This window comes from Leptonychotes weddellii, chromosome 3 (genome assembly GCF_054177405.1).
Source record: "Leptonychotes weddellii isolate Sample4059 chromosome 3, ASM5417740v2, whole genome shotgun sequence".
Taxonomy (NCBI): Eukaryota; Metazoa; Chordata; class Mammalia; order Carnivora; family Phocidae; genus Leptonychotes; species Leptonychotes weddellii.
Window position 1 is genome coordinate 127,849,770 of NC_138371.1, and position 22,957 is coordinate 127,872,726.

The 22,957-nt window shown below is 38.6% G+C and overlaps 1 protein-coding gene across 1 annotated transcript in view; it reads left to right on the top strand.

The window, feature by feature from the left end:
* Positions 1–22,957, top strand: part of VWA8 (von Willebrand factor A domain containing 8) — a 305,881-nt gene that overhangs the window by 92,850 nt on the left and 190,074 nt on the right. Inside the window, exons 12-16 of the mRNA XM_081815509.1 lie at positions 1,282–1,442; positions 3,737–3,850; positions 12,962–13,130; positions 15,118–15,195; positions 22,366–22,481. Coding sequence (XP_081671635.1) covers positions 1,282–1,442; positions 3,737–3,850; positions 12,962–13,130; positions 15,118–15,195; positions 22,366–22,481 — 638 coding nt within the window. The remainder of the gene's footprint in view (positions 1–1,281; positions 1,443–3,736; positions 3,851–12,961; positions 13,131–15,117; positions 15,196–22,365; positions 22,482–22,957) is intronic.

Sequence of the window (22,957 nt, forward strand, 5' to 3'; positions counted from 1 at the left end):
ATTTTGATAATGTGTCAAAGCCAGACTTTTAGGGCTATGGGGATCTGGTGAGTTTGAATGTTACTATTCTCAAGTGTCTTTATGATTCAGTATAAGCCTATTCATACTTCCTAAGTCAGTACTTTTTTGATAGTGAGAAAATTGAAATAATTAAGACCTATATTTTAATCTTGGTTTCAGTGTAGATCTGTTGCCATTGTGAATATAAGCAAATTTTTTAGTTTTCTGTCTTCTTAAAACTGCAGTTGGATATCAAAGAATTTACAAAAGACTAAAGTTTTGAATAAAATTGATTGTAGAAGTTGAAATTTTGTTTGATATAAGTTGCACAAAAGTTATCTGAAGCTGATAACAGAAAACAAACTATTGTCTTCATCATTAATACATGTAAGAAAAAGTTGTTGATATTATATGGCACCCCAAATTTTAAAAAATGGACATTTTATGCCACTGCTATTAATAGTTTGCTTAAATCTGTCACACTGTCTTAGCGCTAGCGCATTGTGTTTGTGCTTTAAAAAATTGCTTATAGGGCTTCTGGATGCCTCAGTCGATTAAGTGTCTGCCTTTGCTCAGGTCACGATCCTAGGGACCTGGGATCGAGTCCCACGGCGGGCTCCCTCTCCCACTTCCCCTGCTTGTGTTCTCTCTCTCTCTCTGTCAAATAAATAAATCCTTTTTAAAAATTGCTTATAACTGCCATGCTATTGTTTGTCAATTCCTGTACCTCATCTGATGACTATCCTCCTCAGTTTCCTCCATTTTCAAACCTCTTTAAATAGACTGAGTCACTGTGATGGGTCCCTAGCATGGCCTTTCAGGAGAACTCAGCTGCAAGAAAATGGCTCAGGATTGAAAAGCATCTCTTCCCATTGAGTTTGTATGGCCTCTAATTCTTAAAAAGGAATCCACACATTTTGGTCCCCGCAAAAATAAAGCTGATTGAATTAAATTTCATTACAGTCAAGTGGCAATGACTGCCATCATCTGTATAGATATCAAATGAACATTTTAAGGGAGAGGGAAAATGCTAAATAAAAAAGGGGGGGAGAAAAGCCCTCACTCTTACTGTAGTATGTGGATGAGTAACATGAAAAACTTCAAATGACCAAGAAAAGCTTTTGAATGTTTTTCTTTTTAGTGGATTGGAGAAGATGACTTCCCAGTTATTATATGGAATGTTATGTTCAGAGTGGTAACTATAAAGCTAAATAAGCTTCCATCCATCTCTTAAAAATTAATCCTGCATTTTCTGTGGTGGGTGGTGGGGCTTGGTTTCAGGATATGACTGCACGTGACCTGCTACAACAGAGATACACTCTTCCCAACGGAGACACTGCGTGGCGGTCCTCACCCCTTGTGAACGCTGCTCTGGAAGGAAAGCTCGTCCTCTTGGATGGCATCCACCGCGTCAATGTGGGCACACTTGCTGTATTGCAAAGGTTTGTATGAGTCACACACACACACAGAAACACTCCATGTAAACAGTAGACGTGGAACTCTATCGTCGTCTTTTTTAAACTGGGTCCTGTAGATCGTGAGAAACTTACTTCTGTATCCAGCCAGAACAGAGATTTTTATCTTTGTAAACACAGGACAGTAAAACTTCCAATACTGAACATTTTGGGAAAAAAACAATGCAATGGCAAAATTCTCTGGGTAAGAGTTGAAAAAAGAAAACTTTTAGGTAAAAATTTTGAAAGACTTCATATATGCTTATTGATACATACAGTAAGTCATGCAGCTCACGTTTCTTATGATCTGTTAGTCACAGCATCACTGTTTACAAACACCTTATGAATCATAGATCTAAATTATTGGTTAATTCTGTTGGATTTTTTGAGAGAGAAATTATGGTTCCTTATATAAAATGTGTAATGGAGGGGTGCCTGGGTGGCTCAGTCGTTTAAGCGTCTGCCTTCGGGTCAGGTCATGATCCCAGGGTCCTGGGATCGAGCCCCACGTCAGGCTCCCTGCGCAGTGAAGAACCTGCTTCTCCCTCTCTCTCAGTCACTTCCCCTCCACTCATGCTCCCTCTCTCTATCTAATAAATAAATAAAATCTTTAAAAAAATAGAATGTGTAATGGATGTTTGATGATATTTTATATAGACTAAACTCACGTTGTGTTTACAACCTCGAACATTGTGTAACTGTTGTTTCCTTATTTCAGTTTGGGTGGGGAAAACATTCCTAATTAACTTCTCTAGAATGTAATGTTAAGAGAAAATTTCATGTGTAACTTTCATGGAAAGTATTTCCATCCTGTGTCATTTTGGAAGATTAATGATACCAATTTTTTATTTGTTCTGTCTTGATTCTGTCACTTCTAGACGTTTGATTTCTAACTATGGAATAATCCATTTTCCCAACCAGCTATTCAGAGTTTCTTGTCCTTGACAAGATGCAGATACTGAGTATAATTAAAAATTTCAAAAACATTGTGTTAATCCTGATTAGACTTGGGAGCATTTGAAAATAATAACCACAAATTTTTAGCGATTTGCCATAAATATTCCATAGATTTAGGGTAGTTTTTTCTTCTAAACAGATAAATACAGACACAACCAGAAATCATCCTTACTGCTCCCCTTTTCTTGGTTACCTCTTGCCTGCTTGGCCAGGCACTTGGGAAAAGGGGCAGCTGTCATTAACTGAGTCCTTACTCTCCGCGGGGCATTGTGCCTGGCCAGTGCTTCTCAGGCTCTCAGCCCTGGCATCACCTTGTGTGGGTAGAGCTTAACAATTACTGATGCCTGAGTTCTGCGTCCCCAAATTCAGATATAAGTGATCCAGGGTGAGGCCTGAACACCAGCCTTTTTAAACCCTTCCCAGAAGGTTCTAATGTGCTGCCAAGATTGAGAACAACTACAGTAAGCATCTGCCTTGCATTAGATGTTTAATTTTCACAGCAGTACTATGAGGTTGGTATGAGTGCCCTGATTTTATAACAGAGAAAAGTTTAGAGAGATGGAGGAGTAGTGCTCCCCCCTGCCCCAGTCGTTCAGCTGATAAGGTACAGAGCTGGATTTGAACACAGATCTGACTTCTCCACTGCCCATGCTCCTAACCCTTGCATTATGCAGTTTCCCCTCACCTCAGTGCTTGCCGAGTGCAGGTCATGTGGGGCAACTGTGATGTGGGCATCCGGAGACTTGAGCGGTTGGTGTAAAATCTAGCAGTAGTGCTTTTCAACCCCTGCAGCATCTGGAAGATGATGCTGTTTGTGCTGTGGACTGTTAGGTCACCATCAGAGTTAGTATATGAAATAGCACCAGTTATTTCATTATACAGATTTTTGATGTTTTAAATCCTGTAATTCCAAAGACAGAAATACATGGATAATACTGTCCCTTAAAGAGTTACCTTAGACTCTGAGTATGTACCACCTGCCTTGTTCATTAATATGCACCTCATGGTTATCCTCAGTCACCCATTCAGCTGCTGCTTTTCATCTCCTTCCTCCGTTCCCTTTCCAACCCCTCCTCCTCATCCTTCTCCTCCCCGCTGTCCGCATCTAGTAACCATGACTACTGCTCTCCAGTACAGAAACCAATAGTTTTGCCAAGTATGATAGCACTAGCCAACTTGAAATTGCAAAAGGTCCATCTAACAAAATTGTTAGACTCAATCGCCCAGAATAATAGACAGGATTAAAATGTTAACCGATTCCACCTCCAGTGACTTAAACGTTCAAAACCGATGAAGTTGTTCCCTGACTTTCCCCTGTCCCTTAGGTTGATCCACGACCGGGAGCTAAGCCTCTACGACGGCTCTAGGCTGCTGAAAGAAGACAGGTATACGCGCTTAAAGGAAGAGTTGCAACTGTCTGATGAGCAGCTACAGCAGAGGTAATGTTGGGCGCCCTGCTCTCATTCTTGTGGTCACTTGTGCCCTCTTGTTATTCTGAACCTAGGGTCAAGCCAAGCTAACTTTGAATCCCTTAATAATTTGGTGTCCTGAGCATACTCATAATCTGGCATTTCCTACAACTTGAGCTTGCTATCCAAGATGTGCTCTGCACTCTCAGCCTTACTTTCACATACATGTTTCAATAACAACTTCATAAGAACATTAGCTCTGATAAGGTAATCCTCCGGGTTGTCATAGCAACCCAGTTTTGGCCCCATACTTTGTATCCCTTTGGAGGGGGGGAAAGCCTCATAATTTACTGGGCCCTCCATCCTAGGAAGCAGTCAGTTATTATGGAGGTAAGCCACCTGATGCAGGATTACCCTTTGTGGCTTACTTACATATTCCTCCCAGAAATGTCCGAACCAAATGCTTGGATCCTGGATTGGGAAATCAAATGGAAACAGCTAGAAAAGATACTTTGGGACAATTGGGAAAGTTTAAATGTGGAATATATATATTACATGATATTGAGTTAATATTCTTAGGTATCATAATGGTATTCTGGTTTTGAAGGAGAATATTCCTGTTCTTAGGAAATGCACACTGAGATATTTAAGGGATGATGTAAAAAGAGGTCAACGACTCCCTTCCAGATGTTTCAGGGGAAAAGACACGTACGTGTGTGTATATGTACGCACACAGAGGAAGAGCAAGTGGGAATGAGAACACAAGGTGGTAAAATCTTTTTTTTTTTTTTTAAGATTTTATTTATTTATTTGACAGAGAGACAGTAAGAGAGGGAACACAGCAGGGGGAGTGGGAGAGGGAGAAGCAGGCTTCCCGCAGAGCAGGGAGCCCGATCCCAGGGTCCTGGGATCATGACCTGAGCCAAAGGCAGACGCTTAACAACTGAGCCACCCAGGCGCCCCCAAGGTGGTAAAATCTTAATAGTTGGCGAAATCTAGGTGAAGGAGATATCAGGTGTTCATATTCTATTCCTTCAAATTTTTGATGTGTTTGAAAAATTGCAAAAGATTTCTTCTAGCTAAATACTACTTTCCTTTAGAGGACGTTTGGCAAATGTAAGTTTTCTGTCTCCTTACATTTCCATGGATATTTTGACATAACTAGAGATTGTTACCTTGGCAAATACCTAGTCACTTAATTGAATCTTATTTAATTGAAGCTTCCCCTCCCCGCACTGGCTTGCTGACATATTTAACACATTAAAATTTTACAAATGATATTTAAGTGTATTTCTTACTGTGTTTCTGTTTTAAGGAGAGTTTAAAAATTTCCTTGGAATTTTTTTATAGAGAGGAAATATTAAATTCCTTACTACCTCTGTATAAGTTATTTAAAAAATTCACTTGATTATACACAGCTGGGATCCACATCATCAAATTCATCTAGCCCAGTAAATAGTTTGGTTGAGTATCTAGGGAGGGAAGTTATCAAGATCCCTCTCATTTCATACCTTTAGTTTATAACAGTCAGCTTTTGTACATTATTTGAGTGTGAACCACACATCAGAGAACAGTTTATATTTTCAGGGAGATGAATCAAAGCAGTTGGGCAGTAGCTCTGAGCAAGTCTGCTTGTCAGGCTCCTTTAGGACCTCAGGAGCATTGTATTTGTAGTCCAGTGTCCAGGAAATGACAGCCCTCTTCCCTGAGAAGTACCCAAGTTCTCCCTAATGGTCACAAGAGGTTTTACAAATGAAAACAATTTCAGGAACATAGTGGCCCTAAACATTGTGTTGAGGTTTTGGCTCACACTGGTTAGTAGTACTTCCTTCTCAAAGTGTCCCATCTTCATCACTATTGATTTTCATCACTCGCATGAATACAAACCAGGCTCAGTTCTATTTCTAGAGGTCACTCTGAGGAGATAGAAACAAGTCATAAGAGCATTGCTTGGTTTCCTTCACTTATTTTTAATTTTTTTTAATTTTATGTCATTGTTAAACATTTATGAAACTTGAGCAAGGTAGCTTTTTCAAGACTTTTTATGAAAAATACCAGTCCACTGTCATCTGTCCTCAGACACTTTCCCATTTCCCAAAGCCCAGAGACTACTCCTTTCAACTTCGAGCTGTTGTTTTTTTTTCCCCAGGTACTTACCTCTGTATCACTAAATAATATATATATATTTTTTTAAGAATAGTTGACATACAATGCTACATTAGTTTCAGGTGTCCAACATAGTGATTCAACAAGTTTATACATCATGCTATGCTCACCACAAGTGTAGCTACCCTGTCCCCGTACATCACTACTGCAATATCATAATATGCTTTCATTGGTATTTCTTGATTTATTTTTCAGTGTTAGGCATTATTGATTGATTTCTTCCTATGGAAAGTTAAGGTTTAGCTCTTTTTACCACTTCTCTTCCCGCTACATATACATCCTTCCCATCTCTCATTCTTCCTAAGTAGTTATGGAATAATTTTCTTTGGAACCTCACTCAACATCTGCATGATTATCACAGCATAAGGACTGTACAACAGCTGAGTCATTTGGTAAACTACAGTTGTTTTTCCTTTCTTGCATACGTTTTGTTTTTCCTAAAGTTAATGAATGCATATATATGAAGAGAGCCAGATACAGAGATAAATAATTACAATGCAGCTTTTAAATGTTAGAACAGAGATCTATCTCCGCAATAATGCTGTGGGAACACAGAAGACAAAGTGACCCTGTTTTCTATGTATTTATCACTTTTCCATCCCAGACGCTTCCCCTCTTGTATAAATCTCCTCTCAGCATGTTGAGGCACATGAGACTTTTATCAGGTTCATCTTTGTCCCATAGTGCATTCTGACAGCCCTGATCTGGACCTGTTGCCCTTCATACTTGTAGCTCACATGTCATGATAGATCTCTGTCCACTCCCACTTTCCCATTTCCTCTGGTCTCTCTGCAACTTTCGTCAGTTAGATGTTGAACCTCCTGGGCTGGCCTTCTAATTTTCTGTTCTTTCTTACGATCTGTCCATTTGTCAGGTCTTCGCTGGCTTCCCAGAGGCAAGATGTCCAACAGTTGATTCTCCTCTGTCTGAAATATTTCTGCCAGTTGAAAGTCAAATTCCTTTATCAGTATTCCTCTTCCTTTTGCCTGAGAAACACACTATTTTCTTAGGATTGTAAACAGTTTTTCTCTATTTCGTTGCTAAACAGTCATGTTACAGACTCTACTTCACTCTGATGAGATGGATTCTTAGTAAATTTATCTTTTCCTGGCTAAACTTGATTTAATTTTGTGGCCCATTTTTGACTTTCCGAGAATAAATATGTTCTCTTTTAGGGTTATAATAGGTTATAATAGGGTGGAATATAGTAAATTTATGCCAGTTGACAGTATTTCTTTCAGGGCTGTGTTTATTAGGTAGAGAGCTGACAGGCTGACCAGAAGGACATAGCATAGCATAAAGTGGGAAATTTGTACTCATTGAGGAAGTTAATTTTTCATGACTTGTTCTTATAAGTAATATGACCCATTATCTAACATGGGTTGATCCTATATGCTGTGCATGTCTAATATGCCACTCTTGGCATTAGCATTTGAACTATAAATTAGAAACTCATCATCTGAATCACCTATCCTTTCATTTCTAAGCACAGAATTGAAGTTCAGCAAAATGATTATTTCTGATAGTCTTTAAACAAACTCAGCTATTAATGCTTTGTTTCCTTGGGGAATTTTGAGATAGAGGAAAAAGTCAAAGTTAGAAAGAAGGGAAAGCAGATTTAAGAGCGTCCTTGTCTCTAGACCCAGTTTGGTAAATTTTGATACCTGCTTGTTTTCAGATAGGACCAGTTACCATATTTATGTCTAGCAGGACTCCTTTAGTTACAAGTAACCAAAAAAACGTTAAATTGTTGCAAAAGGAACTTAAGGGTATTTCACATGGTCAGAGGAGAGGCAAGGATGCAGTTGGGTATCAGGAAATGACTGGAACTTAAGACTTTATTTTTTTTTAATTTTTTAAAAAATTTATTTAATTGACACAGAGGAGAGAGAGACAGCGAGAGAGGGAGCACAAGGAGGGGGAGTGGGGGAGGGAGAAGCGGGGGTTGGGGGGAGAAGTGGCGGGGGGAGAAGCAGGCTTCCCGCTGAGCAGAGAGCTCGATGAGGGGCTCGATCCCAGGACCCTGGGACCATGACCTGAGCCGAAGGCAGACGCTTAACAACTGAGCCACCCAGGCACCCCCAGAACTTAAGACTTTAATGTTGCAGGACATTGTTGCTCTATTTGCAGGACATTGTTGCTCTATACTTCATCTCTTTGTCTCGAATGTCACAATACCTGACATGTAGTAGACCACTTAGTGTGTTTGAACAGTGAATAAATCTTAACTTGTATAAATTCTAGGAAACTCAAGGTAAAGGTAATCTATTAATCTGGTTTTAGATGACCTTCTGAACTAGTAGTGCTTACTTTTATAAACCTAGTAACAAGAATAGTTCGCCTTTTATGACCAGTCTGATACCATAGGGTCTCATAATTAACAGCTACCAGAAGTGGGCTACGGTGCCTTTCAGCTTCATAGTGTGAAACCCAATTTCTAAACAATTGTTTTTGACTCCTTTGCTGACCTTCATTGTATTTTAATTCTTCACCAAGATCCTTTATCTTGATCAGAACCCTCTGCAGGCATTCTTTGCAGGTAATTACATGGCTCATGTGCCCTTAGATATGGTGTCAGAAATGTTAGTGACTCTTTCTTTTGTTGCAAGACTCCAAGAATCCAGCGGACATGGTGGTTAGAAATAGTATGATGGCCATGCACACCAGACACCATGCCTGCATTTCTCACAGGAAATAACGACCAAAATAGAACTGCTTCCTTTGATGAGAAAAACTTCTTTGGGGAAAAGGGGAGTTCAAATACTATAGGCTGCTAAATGTGTTCCTTCCGGCCGTTGGTCAGAGCATAGATGAGGGGGCCAAGAGTCTGTGCGTTACTAATTGTTTATTTTGCCAAGAAAGAGCTTATGGTTATCTCAGGGAAGCAATAGAGATTAGTGGCCTAGTCTCAGTTATAATTATATATGTTCTAATGTTTTTACATTTTTATTGTATATTTTATTTGTATTGATTGTGATTGAATATTGAAAACAGTTTATAATCTCCCAGTTTTTCTTGATCAGTAGTGAACCATAACTGGACATCGGGTATAATCCTTGATTGATTAGCTTCTCTGGACCCTTTTATTCTTACTCCTATGCTTGAAGACAGTAGGATCTGAGCATTCTCTCTTGCATTCCCCAGAAACCTCAGCATCTTTATGCTAGGAAATTAGGCCATGTAAGTTTTTAACAAAATTCAAGATAGATCCAAGATTTTATGCCTGAGTCTTTGTGTTTGATTCTCAAAACAAAGAGGCTTAAGGAAATTTTGATTTTGAAAAAGAACCATTTTTTCCAAACTCCATGAAGAGTCTAATTATTATTGTGTGTTTTGGTTTTGTCTTTTGGATAGAGGATGAACCTTCTCTAACGTACTCGTGCAAGACCAGATTATATTAGCTGCTCTGCTTTTGGGTGAAAAACCATTATTCCCAGTTCTTATCAGTTAACTTTCTTTTGTCCTTGCCATCAAAGGTCTTCAAAAAGTTTCTTGCAGTGATGGCTCTTAACCATAGCAATACATTTATTTATTTAGTTAGCATCTGTTCTCTTCCAGGTATCACCCTAGACCTTGTGTGGTATAAGGGTGAGTAAGGAATGTGTCCATGCGGTTTGCTACATTGCACAGGAAATAAAGGTGAAATACAGGCTGCACAGCCTGTAGGTTCAGAATGGGAATGCTAGTAATAGTATAGAAGGCCAGTTACAAAATCCTCTTCGGCTTATGATTAATGTCTTCATAAAAACCTTCTGTGTTACTCTTTCAAATTCCTTAATAGACACATTTGACAAAAATTACCCTCTAATTTCCTTCAAAAGATTGGACTTTATTGAAGTCTTTCTTCTTTTACTAATAGCTTTTTTGAGGTATAATGATGTATAATAAACTGTGAATATTTAAAGTGCACAGTTTCATAATTTTTGATATTCATTTATACTTATGAAACTATCACCACAGTCAAGATAATGAATACATCTATGACATCCCCCCAAAGTGCACTCAGACCCCTGGGGAGTCCCTCTCTCGACCCTTGTCACCCTCCTCTCCCACCCCTAGGAATCTGCTTCCAGTTACTTGATACATTTTGTATTTTCTAGAACTTTATGTATATGGGATTACACAGTATATACTTTTTTTTTGATCTGGCTTCTTTCACTCAGCATAATTATTTTGAGATCTTTCATGTTATGTATATCAATAATTCATTCCTTTTTATTGCTGAGAAGCAGTGGAAGGTGCTTTACTCTCTAAAACTTATATTCAATGCCCCCAAACAAACATACTGACCTCAATACTTTTATTTTTGAAATCTTTTTTAAAAAGAGCATTTTGCATTTTTAATCTTTAATCTTTATGAAATATTTACTTATGTGAAGTTAAGCTATATCTTTAGTTTCATTTGTTATTCGTTGTTGTTAAATTCTAGTAAAATTAAAGTTAACCTTGGTTTTAACTTTTAACTGTTCTTGTTTCCTAATTCTCAACTGTTTACCACTTACCCAACCTTTGTATTACACGCCAGTACGTTAAATCACCTGAAAGTACGTGGCAGATCCTCAGGAGTACTCTGCTCTCCAACTTTCAGACGTGGAGATCCTATCATCATCAGGAAATGACTTTCCATATGACCTATTTATATGTAAGGAAGCCTTTGGGGGAGACCTAGCAACACAACGGTCCTTATCCTGTTATTCAGTAGTTTGCTGGCTGTTTTTATAGTCAGTGTACACTTCTCTCCCTGACACATCAGCTGTCTCAGAAACTGCCCTCTTTAAATTGGGCCCGCTTACTCGGGTACCCTGCTAGAGTCAATACCAAAAAGCAAGCCACAGACAGTGATGTTCTAAGCAATGATCATCACATATTTAAATTCAAGCCACCTAGCTTGCTCTCCTATGGCTTGCTCTCATGTTAATTGCTCTTCTAGTCCTAAATTCACAGCTCAGCTGTGGTACCTGCTTCCTGATCTTTTGGTTTAAGGATATAAATTGGACTTCCTCTTTTGGCTTACGTGTTGGATTTTGGCTTTGTTTTTTCCCTGATTTAGTATCCCTTATTATCTTGAATAAGAAACTACATCTGCAGATTTAATTTTGTGCAGTCAAATCACAAAAAAGCAGCTCTGTCTCTCCCACCTTCTTTTGTCCCAGCTAGGAAAGAGGAGGATCAAGGATGAATCCAACATCTGTTGTTGGGCCATGGAGCTGAGTTTTCTGGAATATGGCAAACCACTTGGCAGAAGTGGAAAATGGAAAAACCTTCTCTTTTAGCTTTTAGATCACAGAATTTTCTGTGTCTAGATTCTCTTGTGTGACTATCTCATTGCTGGCAGTCCTCAATGATCATGCTATCCTCAGAACTTTCTGACTCTGCTCATGTTATTCTTTCCTGTTTTCCCAGAACAACTCCTTTGGATAGATCATTCCCATGCCCTGCTTGAATATCTGTAAATAAGGATTTTTTTTTTCCTACCTAGCAAAATGAAACGATATCTGGTAGCTTTTATGAATACTTCTAGACCTTTCATATGACCATTTCTAAAAACTGCTTTTCCCTGGTTTGCAAATTATGGTGTGGCCTCTAAAATTACAGATCATGTAGTCAGGGACTCAGTGGCCTTACCTATTGTATTGGGAGGGCATTTTCTTATCTTAAATCTTCCAAGTACTTACCTAATCCTCTCCACACATATCCTACCTCCTAATATTCTAGCTGCCTAATCACTTAACTGTTGGGTTCTATTATAATAGTTAATGGCAATGAATAGTCTATTTCTGGAGAAATGCCAGTTATGTACCTAAATTTTTATTTTTGTGAAGATCTTGGCAAGTGTTTGCATTTTATCTTTTCTTTCTTATAGCAAGGGTGATATTACCCTTTAAAGTTATATTTCCACTGCGGTTTAGAGTGCAATTAATAAAAACTGACACTATCACACACATGAATAGATTATAAGGGGTGTCTAGTCTGTTCTCCAAAACATACTCAAGTCATTTCACAAATGGTGGGCAGTCTTACCTTATTCTTCTGTGTGTCCTAGAATATTTACATCCCTAGATTCCCTAGCAGAGATCTATAAAAGAGATCACTTTAAAAATCACAATATTTCCTATAAAATGACAAAAGAGTAAATTATATAAACATTTAATTTTCTCTATCTTTTGAAGACCTAAGTATTCTTTTTGTTAATCCAGATTTTAAATTTAACCCAGCCCCTTATGCTGCTTAAATCTTCTGTGTTGTGAAGTGAACATCCTGGATCATACTCCTTGGTCTTTCTATGATTGACATAGAGTGGGTTCCTTGCAAGACAGGAGATTTTGAGGGGATTTTGAATAAAGAAAAGGAACCTATGTAATGAATATGAACTGGATGGAATTTTGTTTCAAGGGACTATGGAGAAAATTTATTGGAGGCATAACAGCATATCCAGAACAGTGGTTTGTGCAGGGATGGAGATCATCAGTGGAAACAGTACATGATGTTTTAGCAGTAGATGATTCTTTTTTCTTTTTTTTAAAGATTTATTTATTCATTTGAGAGAGAGAGAGAGAGAATGCAGTGAGTCTGATACCATAGGGTCTCATAATTAACAGCTACTAGCAGTGGGCTATGGTGCCTCCTACGGGCAGAGGAGGTGCAGAGGGAGAAGGAGAGAGAGAGGCTCTCAAGCAGGTTCCACACTCAGCACAGAGCCCAATGTGGACTCGATCTCATGACACTGAGATCATGACCTGAGCTGAAATCAAAAGTCGAACCCTTAACTGACTGAGCCACCCAGGCACCCCTCTTTTTCTGTTTTAATAATAAGTTCTTAAGACGTCCTGATTTTTTTCAAGGCTTGTTCTTTGGATAATAGCTTTGACTATATTAACAGCAGTAGGCTTATCGTTGCCTAGGCTTTAGCTACCATGACCTAATTTCTAATATGAAAGTTTATGTTTGTTTGTTTGTTTGTTTTTCCCCTTTTAGATCCATTTTTCCTGTCCACCCCTCCTTCAGAATCATCGCCTTGGCAGAGCCCCCTGTTATCGGAAGCACAACACAGCAGTGGCTGGGACCAGAATTCTTAACCATGTTCTTTTTCCATTATATGAAACCACTTGTCAAAAGTGAAGAAATTCAAGTGATTAAGGAAATGGTAAGAGTAAGGCGAGCTCTAGCCTGTTGCCTTCAGCTGTTCTCTTTCAAAGTACTCTGACACCTGTCGGAGCAGAATTGGACGTTTCTGGCTTCTTCCCATTTACTCCCAAATTTCCTGATATAATGGTTCTCACACTTTAGCATTTTTCAGAATCATCTGGAGGGCCTGATAAAATGCAGATTGCTGAGTCCCTAGGTCTAGGGCGGTACATGAGAATTTACATTTCTAAAGTTCTTAGGTGATCTGGGGATCACACTTTGAGAACCATGGATGTAAGTTGTCTTTCCACTTTCCGCATGTGGAGGCAGTTTTAGGATTCGTTTTCCCTCTATAATCAGCCAGAGATGACTATTTTAAGTTCCTACTATAAAGGGAGGCCAAATATATTTTAGTTCCTTAGATTTTAGAAAATACAAAGTCGTCCTGTTCCCCTCAGTACTGTAATGTATCTGTGCTTACCTGATTAGTTATCCAGTGGCTTGCAGTATACGTAATGCGTTATTTCAATGTCTGCCTTAACTAAAGTGCTTCACACTTTTGGAGTTTTAGAACTGCATTGTTCAATGTAGCACCAGCCACATTCAATAAATTTTAAAAGTGCAGTTTCTCAGTCATATTTCAAGGGGTCAATAAACACCTGGGGGGTTTTGGCTACCATGTTAGACAGCATAGGTAAAGAACGTTTCCGTCATCACAGAAAGTTCTACTGGGTGGTGTTGTTCTCGATCACAGATAAGTAACTTTTTACATAAATGCACTCATCCCCTTTGAAATACCAGAACTAGCTGATTAATTTTAGGTCTTGTGAGCGTGAAGGTGGATAAGGGCATAGGCTTTCAAGTCAAACAGCTTACTTTTAAATGCCAAATCCGGGGGCCTGGGTGACTCAGTCATTAAGCGTCTGCCTTCAGCTCAGGTCATGATCCCAGGGTCCTGGGATGGAGCCCCGCATCGGGCTCCCTGCTCAGTGGGAAGCCTGCGTCTCCCTCTCCCACTCCCCCTGCTTGTGTTCCCTCCCTCTCTCTCTGTCAAATAAATAAAATCCTTAAAAAAAAAAATAAATGCCAAATCCACTCTTCATCAGCCTCCAGATCTTGGGTAAATTACTCAACCATAGTTTCTTCATCTGAAGTTGGGGATAATACTGCTTCTTATATCACAGGATTTAATTTAAAGAATGAATGAGATAAAATAGGTACTGAAAAGAATGTAGAATTTTCAAGTGCCAGTCACTTAAATGACAAAGAAACCCTTAGCAGTTTACTTCTGAAGTGGTTACATTATACTAGTCATTGTTCTAATATCTCTCTGATCTTTTTAAATCAAAATTATAAAATGTCATTGTTTTAGTTTAATTTCTCATAATTTAATTCAGTTAAATATTTAATTAGATTAAGATTATTACTGTTCAAGCAACCAGCATGTGTTATTTAGGCAACTGTTCTTCAGAATTCATTGATAAACTGATTACTCCCCTTAGGTATGTGGTTTAAAAGTCCTTGAAAAAATGAACAGCGTGGGCATCCATTCTTTGTTGCAGGATACCCATTTCACTTGGTAGATAATAAGATTACTAAGTGAAGGAGTTTGGTTTTAGTAAGAAAAATGCCTAAATTAGAGTTTAAAAAATCATGTCGAAGCTAACAAACAAGGAAATAATTATGAAAAATTTTTTATGGGTACACTTTATGCCAGTTTTTAATTGAGTTGGAGGCTCCTTTCAGTTTTATCCTGGTGGTGGAATTATAAATGAAGAGTGGCTTGGTTTTAACTACCTGATTGTTAAAGAGAAAGCCGAGGCAGAAGTGTTTCCTGAGAAAATGAATAAGCAAATTTATCAAGGAGTTAAACATGTTACCTATCACCAGGTACTTTCTAAAAATGTAATTCTAATATTGTTTGCCGAGTAGCCAGAATTTCTGGTTGATTGATCAGATATCCCCATTTATTCTTTCTGTCTTTTCTCAATTCTCTCATAACATAGGTCCCAAATATACCTCAGGAAGCTTTGGACAGATTGTTATCATTTACACACCAACTCAGAGAGACACAGGATCCCACGGTAAGTCTGGGCTTTTTCCCGTAGGATTTTTTGTTGTTGACGTGCTGCTGCTTTAAGTTCTCAGAGTTTAATGCTTTAAAATCTATTTTTCAAGCTGGTATTTTTATCTCTTATGCTGTGCTTTGCCCTGTGCATATATATTTTACTCTTTCAGTGATTTGAACATTGACTCCAGCTATTCATGGCTGGTCTCATAGAAGAAAGAAAACTAGCTTTCGAGCTTGGTGATCCTGAGGGTTCAGTTCTGGCCCCCAATCTCCTGTGCTGAGCAATCTCATCTAGTCCAAGTGTGACCTCTTCTATTAACGTTGACCTCTTTCTCTTCAGCTTCTAACTTCTCTTTTCTCATTGATTCTCTGTTTCTAATTGTATTTCCATCCTGGGATGGTGTAGGGGCAGAAAACTTTTCCCTTCCCTCCTTCTGGGTTCTTTGGCTGCCCTAACGATTAAATTCACACAAGACAGACTTAACAGGAGAAAACCCAATTTAATTCCATATATACATGGGCCCCATAAAAATATTATACTTAAAGCAGTGATCAAAGCAGACAGCTTTTATACCTTTTAGACAAACAATAAATTTGTAAAGAATTGACAAGACAAAGAAGTTTGGGCTTGAGGTAGCAAATTAGTGATGAGATAACAAAGTTTGTTTATATTGCCATCTTGGCCCTATGTTCCCTATTGCTGGCGCTAAGGATGCCTTCTACCCTCCTGGGACAGAAAGGATGCCTTTCATAGGGGAGATTTATTTCCTGCTTTCGGGGGACAAAGGAGGGTCAGAATGTCCTTCTTGTACTGGCTGTTTCTTATGTAACTTTAATTCAAAGTAATAAATATGTCAAAATGGCATGTTTTGGGGTGGCATATCCTGCCCCCCCTGCCCTTTTTTAAAATTTCTTGCATAACTTTTATTTTAGCATTCACAGTTGAAAACACTTTTGCACTATAACAAAAAGTTCCCCCTGCTGTCAAAGTCCAATATACTCAATATAATTCATGCTCTATTAGGGGTGAAATAAAAAGGTTAGTTTTTAATCTGAGGTTTTCAAGCAATAATTAATATTTCAAATAGACCAAGGCAAATTATATATTTGTGCACAAAGGGATGAAAGGACTAACAAAAATGTTACTTGCTTTGAGCTGGAATTTTAATACCAAAGCCTGGTTGTATCATGCCAATCTGAAACATGATTGGTGATTATACATACATGCATTTGGATAGCAAAACATAAAGAACTAACTCTTCTTTAATACATGCAGTTTGGTAAGCGAAGTCTTTTAAAACACAGGGCACATGGGGAATGAAAAAGAGGGACTTGATGTTTAAAAAGTTGGAAACCACTGCATCTGTTGAAAGGATCAAGGGCTGTCACCAACTGTGAATCTCAGTGTTCTCATCTCTAAAATGCAAGTGCTATCTACTTCATAAGGAGGTTGTGATGATTAAACATGAAAATGTGTGTGAAGAATCTCTTCCTTAGTAGCTGCTTAATAAATGGTAGTTTCCTTCACTTCCCAATTGGATACTCTGGGATCACTATAAATACAACATATCTTGTACCACTAAACTGTCTTTCCCCTTTAAATCTATTCGTATTTCTTATTTAATTTTCTGGCTGTGTTAATAATCTGTCTCCTTGCCTTCCCATGATCTCCACTTAACCCGAAAGCAAATCTCATCAATTTAGCATCATGATGTCTCATCCATTCTCTTACCTATTGCCAGTAATTGTCCTGGTATTTGGTTTCATAATCTTTCCCCTGGAATATTGCCCTTTCCTTTTGACTGCCCTCACCAGCAACAGTTCATTCCTCATGTGGCCCTGGATTACTTTCCTGGGCCTGTTGTAACAAATTACCATAAACTGCTGGTTTATAACAACAGAAATTTATTTTCTCACCTTTCTGGATGCCAGAAGTTTGGAGTGCGTATTACTGCATCCAAGTCGAGGTATCCGCAGCACTCCCTCAGGGGCTAAAGGGAAGAATCTGTCCCTCGCCTTCTCCAGGTTCCAGTGGCTGCCGGCATTCCTTGACTTGTGGCCTCATTATCTTAATCTCTGCCTCCATCTTCACATCACCTTCTCTTCCATGTATCTGTTCAGACCTCTCTCTGCCTCCCTTTTACAAGGATATGTGCGCTTGCATTTAGGGGCCACACAAATAATCCAGAATGCTCTCTTCTTTTCAAAATCTTTAATATGGTCTGCAAAGTTAACTTTGTCATATGAGGTAAAACTCATAGGTTCCAGGGATTAGGATGTGGATATCTTTGGGGAGGGGACCATTTTCCAGTTGTCACAGACCCCCTAAACCCCAGGGATTAATAACTTCATCTCCAATTTGTCCCTTACTTGTTCTTCTCAGCTACACCATTCTCTTTCTTTTTCCTTAAACCCACTCATGTCTGCCTCAGGACCCTTGGCACTCAGTGTTTCCTCCGCTTAGATTTTCTTCCCCGGATAACTGCAATTCAAACTCCCCCGTTTGGATTTGCTCGGATGTCACCTTTTCAACAAGGCCTACCTGAAACACTCATTTAGAATCACATTTAGCCCCCATTTCATTCCTCTCTTTCTGCTTTAAAGTTCTTCATAAGGCTTATTACCCTTTGACATAATATATGTTTTATTCACTTTTTTTAATTGCTTATTTTCCCTCACTCAAGTTTAAGTTCCAGGATAGCAGGGGTTTTTGCTTGGGTCCCCGCTGTATCCGCAGCATCTGGAATTTTGCCTGCTATGTAGTAGACGGTCAACAAATGTCTGTTAAGTAAATGAATGAATGACTCATCCATAGTATCTCTGGAGTGGCCTTTCCCAAATCCAGCTCCTAAGTTCTCTCCATCATTAAACTGTTAAGGGATGAAATCTCTGCTTACGGACTGAAGGACAGCCTGCTAAATAAGCATGCCTGCCCAGTTCTGTCTGACTGTACGTTGCCTTTCTAGCCTCACTTTCTTACGGCTTCTCCTGAAGCACCCTCAGCCCTCCCGCACTTCTCTTCTTCCTGCTTGCTAAGCCCGGCACATACCCAGATGCCCCAGCTTCCTGTGACACCGCCAGAATGTGCTTTCTCCCTGTCCCCTGTCAGATCTCTCTCAGCCCCTCAGACAGAAGTAACCTCTATCTCCAACCTGCTCTCATGACACTTGACTTACGATTCTGTTATGGACCTGTGGTAGCTGTATCACAGGTTTATTTTCATCTCCTCAATTAGTATTTGAACTCCTTGAATAGTGTGGTTTATTCTTCTTTCTCGTTTTTCCAGCCTGGTGCCGGGCCCATAAGAGACACTTAACAAATGTTTGGTGGATGAATGAATAAAGTGATTGATTAATTAAGTACTAATTTATTAACACATTGTCCCTAGCGTTTTCTCTCCCTGAAAACAGTATGTTTTCATAAAAGAAATAATTCGTTAAGAGGAAAAAGAGAAGGTTTATTGAAAAAAATTTCTGATCAGATCCTTCATATTTTTAAGCTGAATTATTACTACTAATAATGCCAGTACAAGAAACCCCTTGAGGTGTGCGCTTAAACTCCATAACCATGGTAACTAAGGGAATGTGCTCATATCCTCATACTCTTTTTTGCAAGATAAAAGTGCAGTTAGAAATTTAATGTTATAAACGTTAAACACATTAGGAATTTTTTAAGTAAAGTGCATTCTGAATTTTTAATTGATAACGCAAGAGCAGAAATAAGCAAACCCTTTATTCAACATTTAAATGGCTCAATGTAAAGCTTTGTTCTGATTTTTTTTAACACTGGATGTTATTGTAAAGCATTTTGATGTTAGCAACTGAGAAAGCTGATATTGTCAAATTCGCAAGACGTCCTACCTGGAATGAAATGTAAAGCCTGAATTCAGTGTCATTCTTGGATGAGATGAGAATATTGTACATGAGGAAGTTACGGTATGGCTTATTAGGACTCTTGTCTTGAGAATCTTCAGGTTGGAATCATTTGTCAAACATTTTCCATGATTAAAATAGGAATTTTTTGTGGGCCCCCATATTCAGAATGGGAATTGCTGAGTCATATTTAGCTTCTGATACTTTAAATTATACTGGCTCAAATAACCTTAATCTTATCCTCAATTCTGCCTTCTTTCTCATATCCATCAGGGGCCAAGTTCTCTGAAATATTTGTTGATTCCTTCTCTCCACTCTTTTTTGCCTTTTTTGCCAGTAATCTTACTGTACCTTATCGTTTTATAGACAGATCATTGCAGTAGCTTTCTGTTTCCTGTCTCAGTTCTCTCTGTCCTTCAGCTACTTTGCATGCTACCACCAGATTAATCTTTCTAAAATCGTATTACCACTTTGCACATAACAAAGTCCCATTGCCTTTAGGAGTAAGGCCAGACTCCTCCAAGTGTTAGTCCCAGATCTTTGTTACTTAGGAGCAAGTTTTCCAGCAAGACCCTCTAGTAAAGCTGGGCTGATTTCCTCACATTTCTGCATCTATTTCTGTTCCTTTTGCTCTCATGCCTTTGTTCATAGCATTTCTTGTGCCCACTTGAATATTTTCATTTTAAGCCCCTCTAACAGTTGTCAAGTGCTTCACTTATTTTGGCATTAAATTATATGCTATTTTGAATTGCAGTTTATACTTTCTTATATTTAAATATTGTCTCCATGTCTAGAATGCAAATTTGTTGAAAACAAGGATGAACCAAATGTTTGCTTATGAGTTCTTTGAGACATAGAATGTGTTTTTTAATAGAAAAAGGGATACATCATAAATGGTGATCATGCTCCCAATCTAGTCCCCAAAGGACCATTTAACCTATGTTGTAGCTGAGATATAATAGCATAGCACACCAGCATCTCATGGAGATGCGAAATACACACAGGAGGAGAAATCCCTGCCCTTTGTTCTTCCTTGGGACCTACCAAGATCAGCTTAAGTGAAATGCTGAAACAAGCCAATAGGCAGTGTGTCTCTGGCATCCTGGCACCCTCCCACCATCCATCCTGAACCCTCTGCTAACTTCATGGAGTCCTCCTCTGTGTTCCCTTAGGGGCTCAGGACCACTGTATTGCCCCCATTACCCCTGTGACATTTCCTCCTGGCCTCTTCTGCCCACCCCCCCAAAGGGCTAGTTGCTCCAAAAGTTCTTCTCTCACCTGGTTTTCAATGAAAACTGCTGTCTCCTAATGCTGCTGATCTAAATTAGAAATTAATCCAATAATAATCTGATGCATTAAATTCATACTGAAGTGCAGGTCGCATGCCCTTCCTGTGTTAGATTTTTTTTTCATTTTGAAGAGGGTGACTTTTAACAATAATTGCTGACATTTGTTGAGCACCCATGTGTCTGACCTCTGCTAAGTACTTTAGAACAATTTTCTTTTCTCTCTCTTTTTTTCTAGTTTCAAGTTTTTAATTCCAGTCAGTTAACATACAGTGTAATATTAGTTTCAGATGTAGAATTTAAGTGATCCATCACGTACATACAATGCCCAGTGCTCCTCACAAGTGCCCTCCTTAATCCTCATCACTTATTTATCCACCCTCCATCCACTTCCCCTCCAGCACCTCTCAGTTTGTTCTCTATAGCTATAAAGTCTCTTTTCTGGTTTGCCTCTCTTTTTTCCCCACTATGTTCACCTGTTTTGTTTCTTACATTCCACATATGAGTGAAATCATATGGTATTTGTCTTTCTCTGACTGACTTATTTTGCATAATATTCTGTAGCTCCATCCATGTTACTGCAAATGGCAAGATTTAATTCTTTGTTATGGCTGAGTAATATTCTGTTGTATGTATATACCATATCTTCTTTATCCATTCATCAGTCAATGAACATTGGGGTTCTTTTCATAATTTGGCTGTTGTTGATAATGACACTGTACTATAAACATCAGGGTGCATGTATCCCTTTGAATCAGGATTTTTGTGTCCTTTGGGTAAATACCTAGTAGTGCAATTGCTGGATTGGAGAGTAGTTCTATTTTTAACTTTTTGAGGAACCTTTTCCAGTGTCTGCACCAGTTTGCATTCCCACCAATAGTATAAGAGGGTTCCCCCTTCCCTGCATACCCGCCAACAATTATTGTTTTCTGTATTGTTAATTTTAGCTGTTCTGACAGGTGTGAGGTGCTATCTCATCATGCTTTTGATTTGTATTTCCCTGATGATGAGTGATGTTGAACATTTTTTCATGTGTCTGTTAGCCATCTGGATGTCTTCTTTGGAAAAATGTCTATTCATGTCATCTGTCCATTTTTTAACTGGATTATTTTTATTTTAGGTGTTGAGTTTGGTAAGTTCTTTATAGATTGTGGATACTAACCCTCATAACAACCTTAAATGTAAAGGCATTATTGTCACCAACTTCAAGATGAGAAAACCAAGGCTTGAAGATGTTGAATAATCCACCAGGCTAATACATGAGAGCCTGATTTGTCTGATTCCAAAGCTGATAAACTTTATCAGTCATTGCATTACGCTGCCCACTAAGATAATTTCAAAATCACGTTAACAAATATTTACTGGTACTCACATATCCCAGTTCTGTACTAGCAGCTCTATTAATGGGATTTCTTATTTTTTTTGAAGAATAAGAAAACAAAGTGAAATTCTTCTGGCATTATAAGCGAAGGATTTCAAACTGCAAGCTGCCACCCAAGGGACAAACTGGTTGACACCTCTGTGGTCAGCAACCTAAATTATCCACAATTCCTTTTCTCCATTTCAGAAGCCATAGATTTACCTAAAGCTCTAAGCATTTTCGGGCTATCTGAACAGTTCAACTTTGTGTGGGCAGGAAAAAAAAAAGAACAAATAGTTACTTGTACATAAAAGCTATTTGTAAGTCAGGTGTGGCCTGTATTATGTAACATCTTTCCTCCATCCAACCTCTTCTCCCCTCCACCCAAAAAACATGTATGCACAGCACTTAGCACAGTAAAAACGCTTTTATTGAATTTAACTGATAAACACTTTTTATAGATTCTTTTAAAAAACTATCTTTAAGGATGCCTTAAGTGTAAATTGGTTTTCCTTTATTTTTATTTGTAATTCATTAACAGTACTTATGTATTTGAAATTTGGCCTTGTCCTTCAGGAATAATGAATTCTGCTCTGATCCCATCTAAAGGGACTCTCAGCAAGTGGAAACAAGGCTCTTAACAGGCTGTCTTTGCCTTTTGATAGGCACAGTCACTGGCCGCATCACTTTCTACCAGACAGCTGTTGCGTATTTCTCGTCGGCTGTCACAGTACCCTAATGAAAATCTTCACAGTGCAGTTATGAAAGCCTGCCTTTCCAGGTAACCACGTTCGCCTTTCTCATTGAATTCAAGTTTCTGGGTCTTTGCTAAAACAGTAACAGATGTTTAATTAATAGTACCCAAGGTCTGGAGAAAGTATTGCCTGAATATGTAGCTATTTCAACCTCATGTTCAGTTAGAACCCATTTTATCCTACTTAGGCATAACAACAATTTTAAGAGCTATTTTGTGGGTGAGAAAACTGTTTAAGTCACTTGCTTAAGTCAGAGAGTAGTAAATAAGTAAAAGTGGGTTTGGGATCTGAACGCTGGTGTATGTGTCTTCTCAGCTAGTGCTCTTCACCATTACGCTAAGCACTTCCCAAATTGGCCTTGGAACTTTCCATGCTTGATAGTACTGTCCTGTTGCCTAAATTTAACAAAACTAATATTTTTTATACTTGTTTGGAAATTATTATAAAATACTGGCTTATAGAATTTTCTTACAAAATCACACTTGCATGAAACTATTTTAAG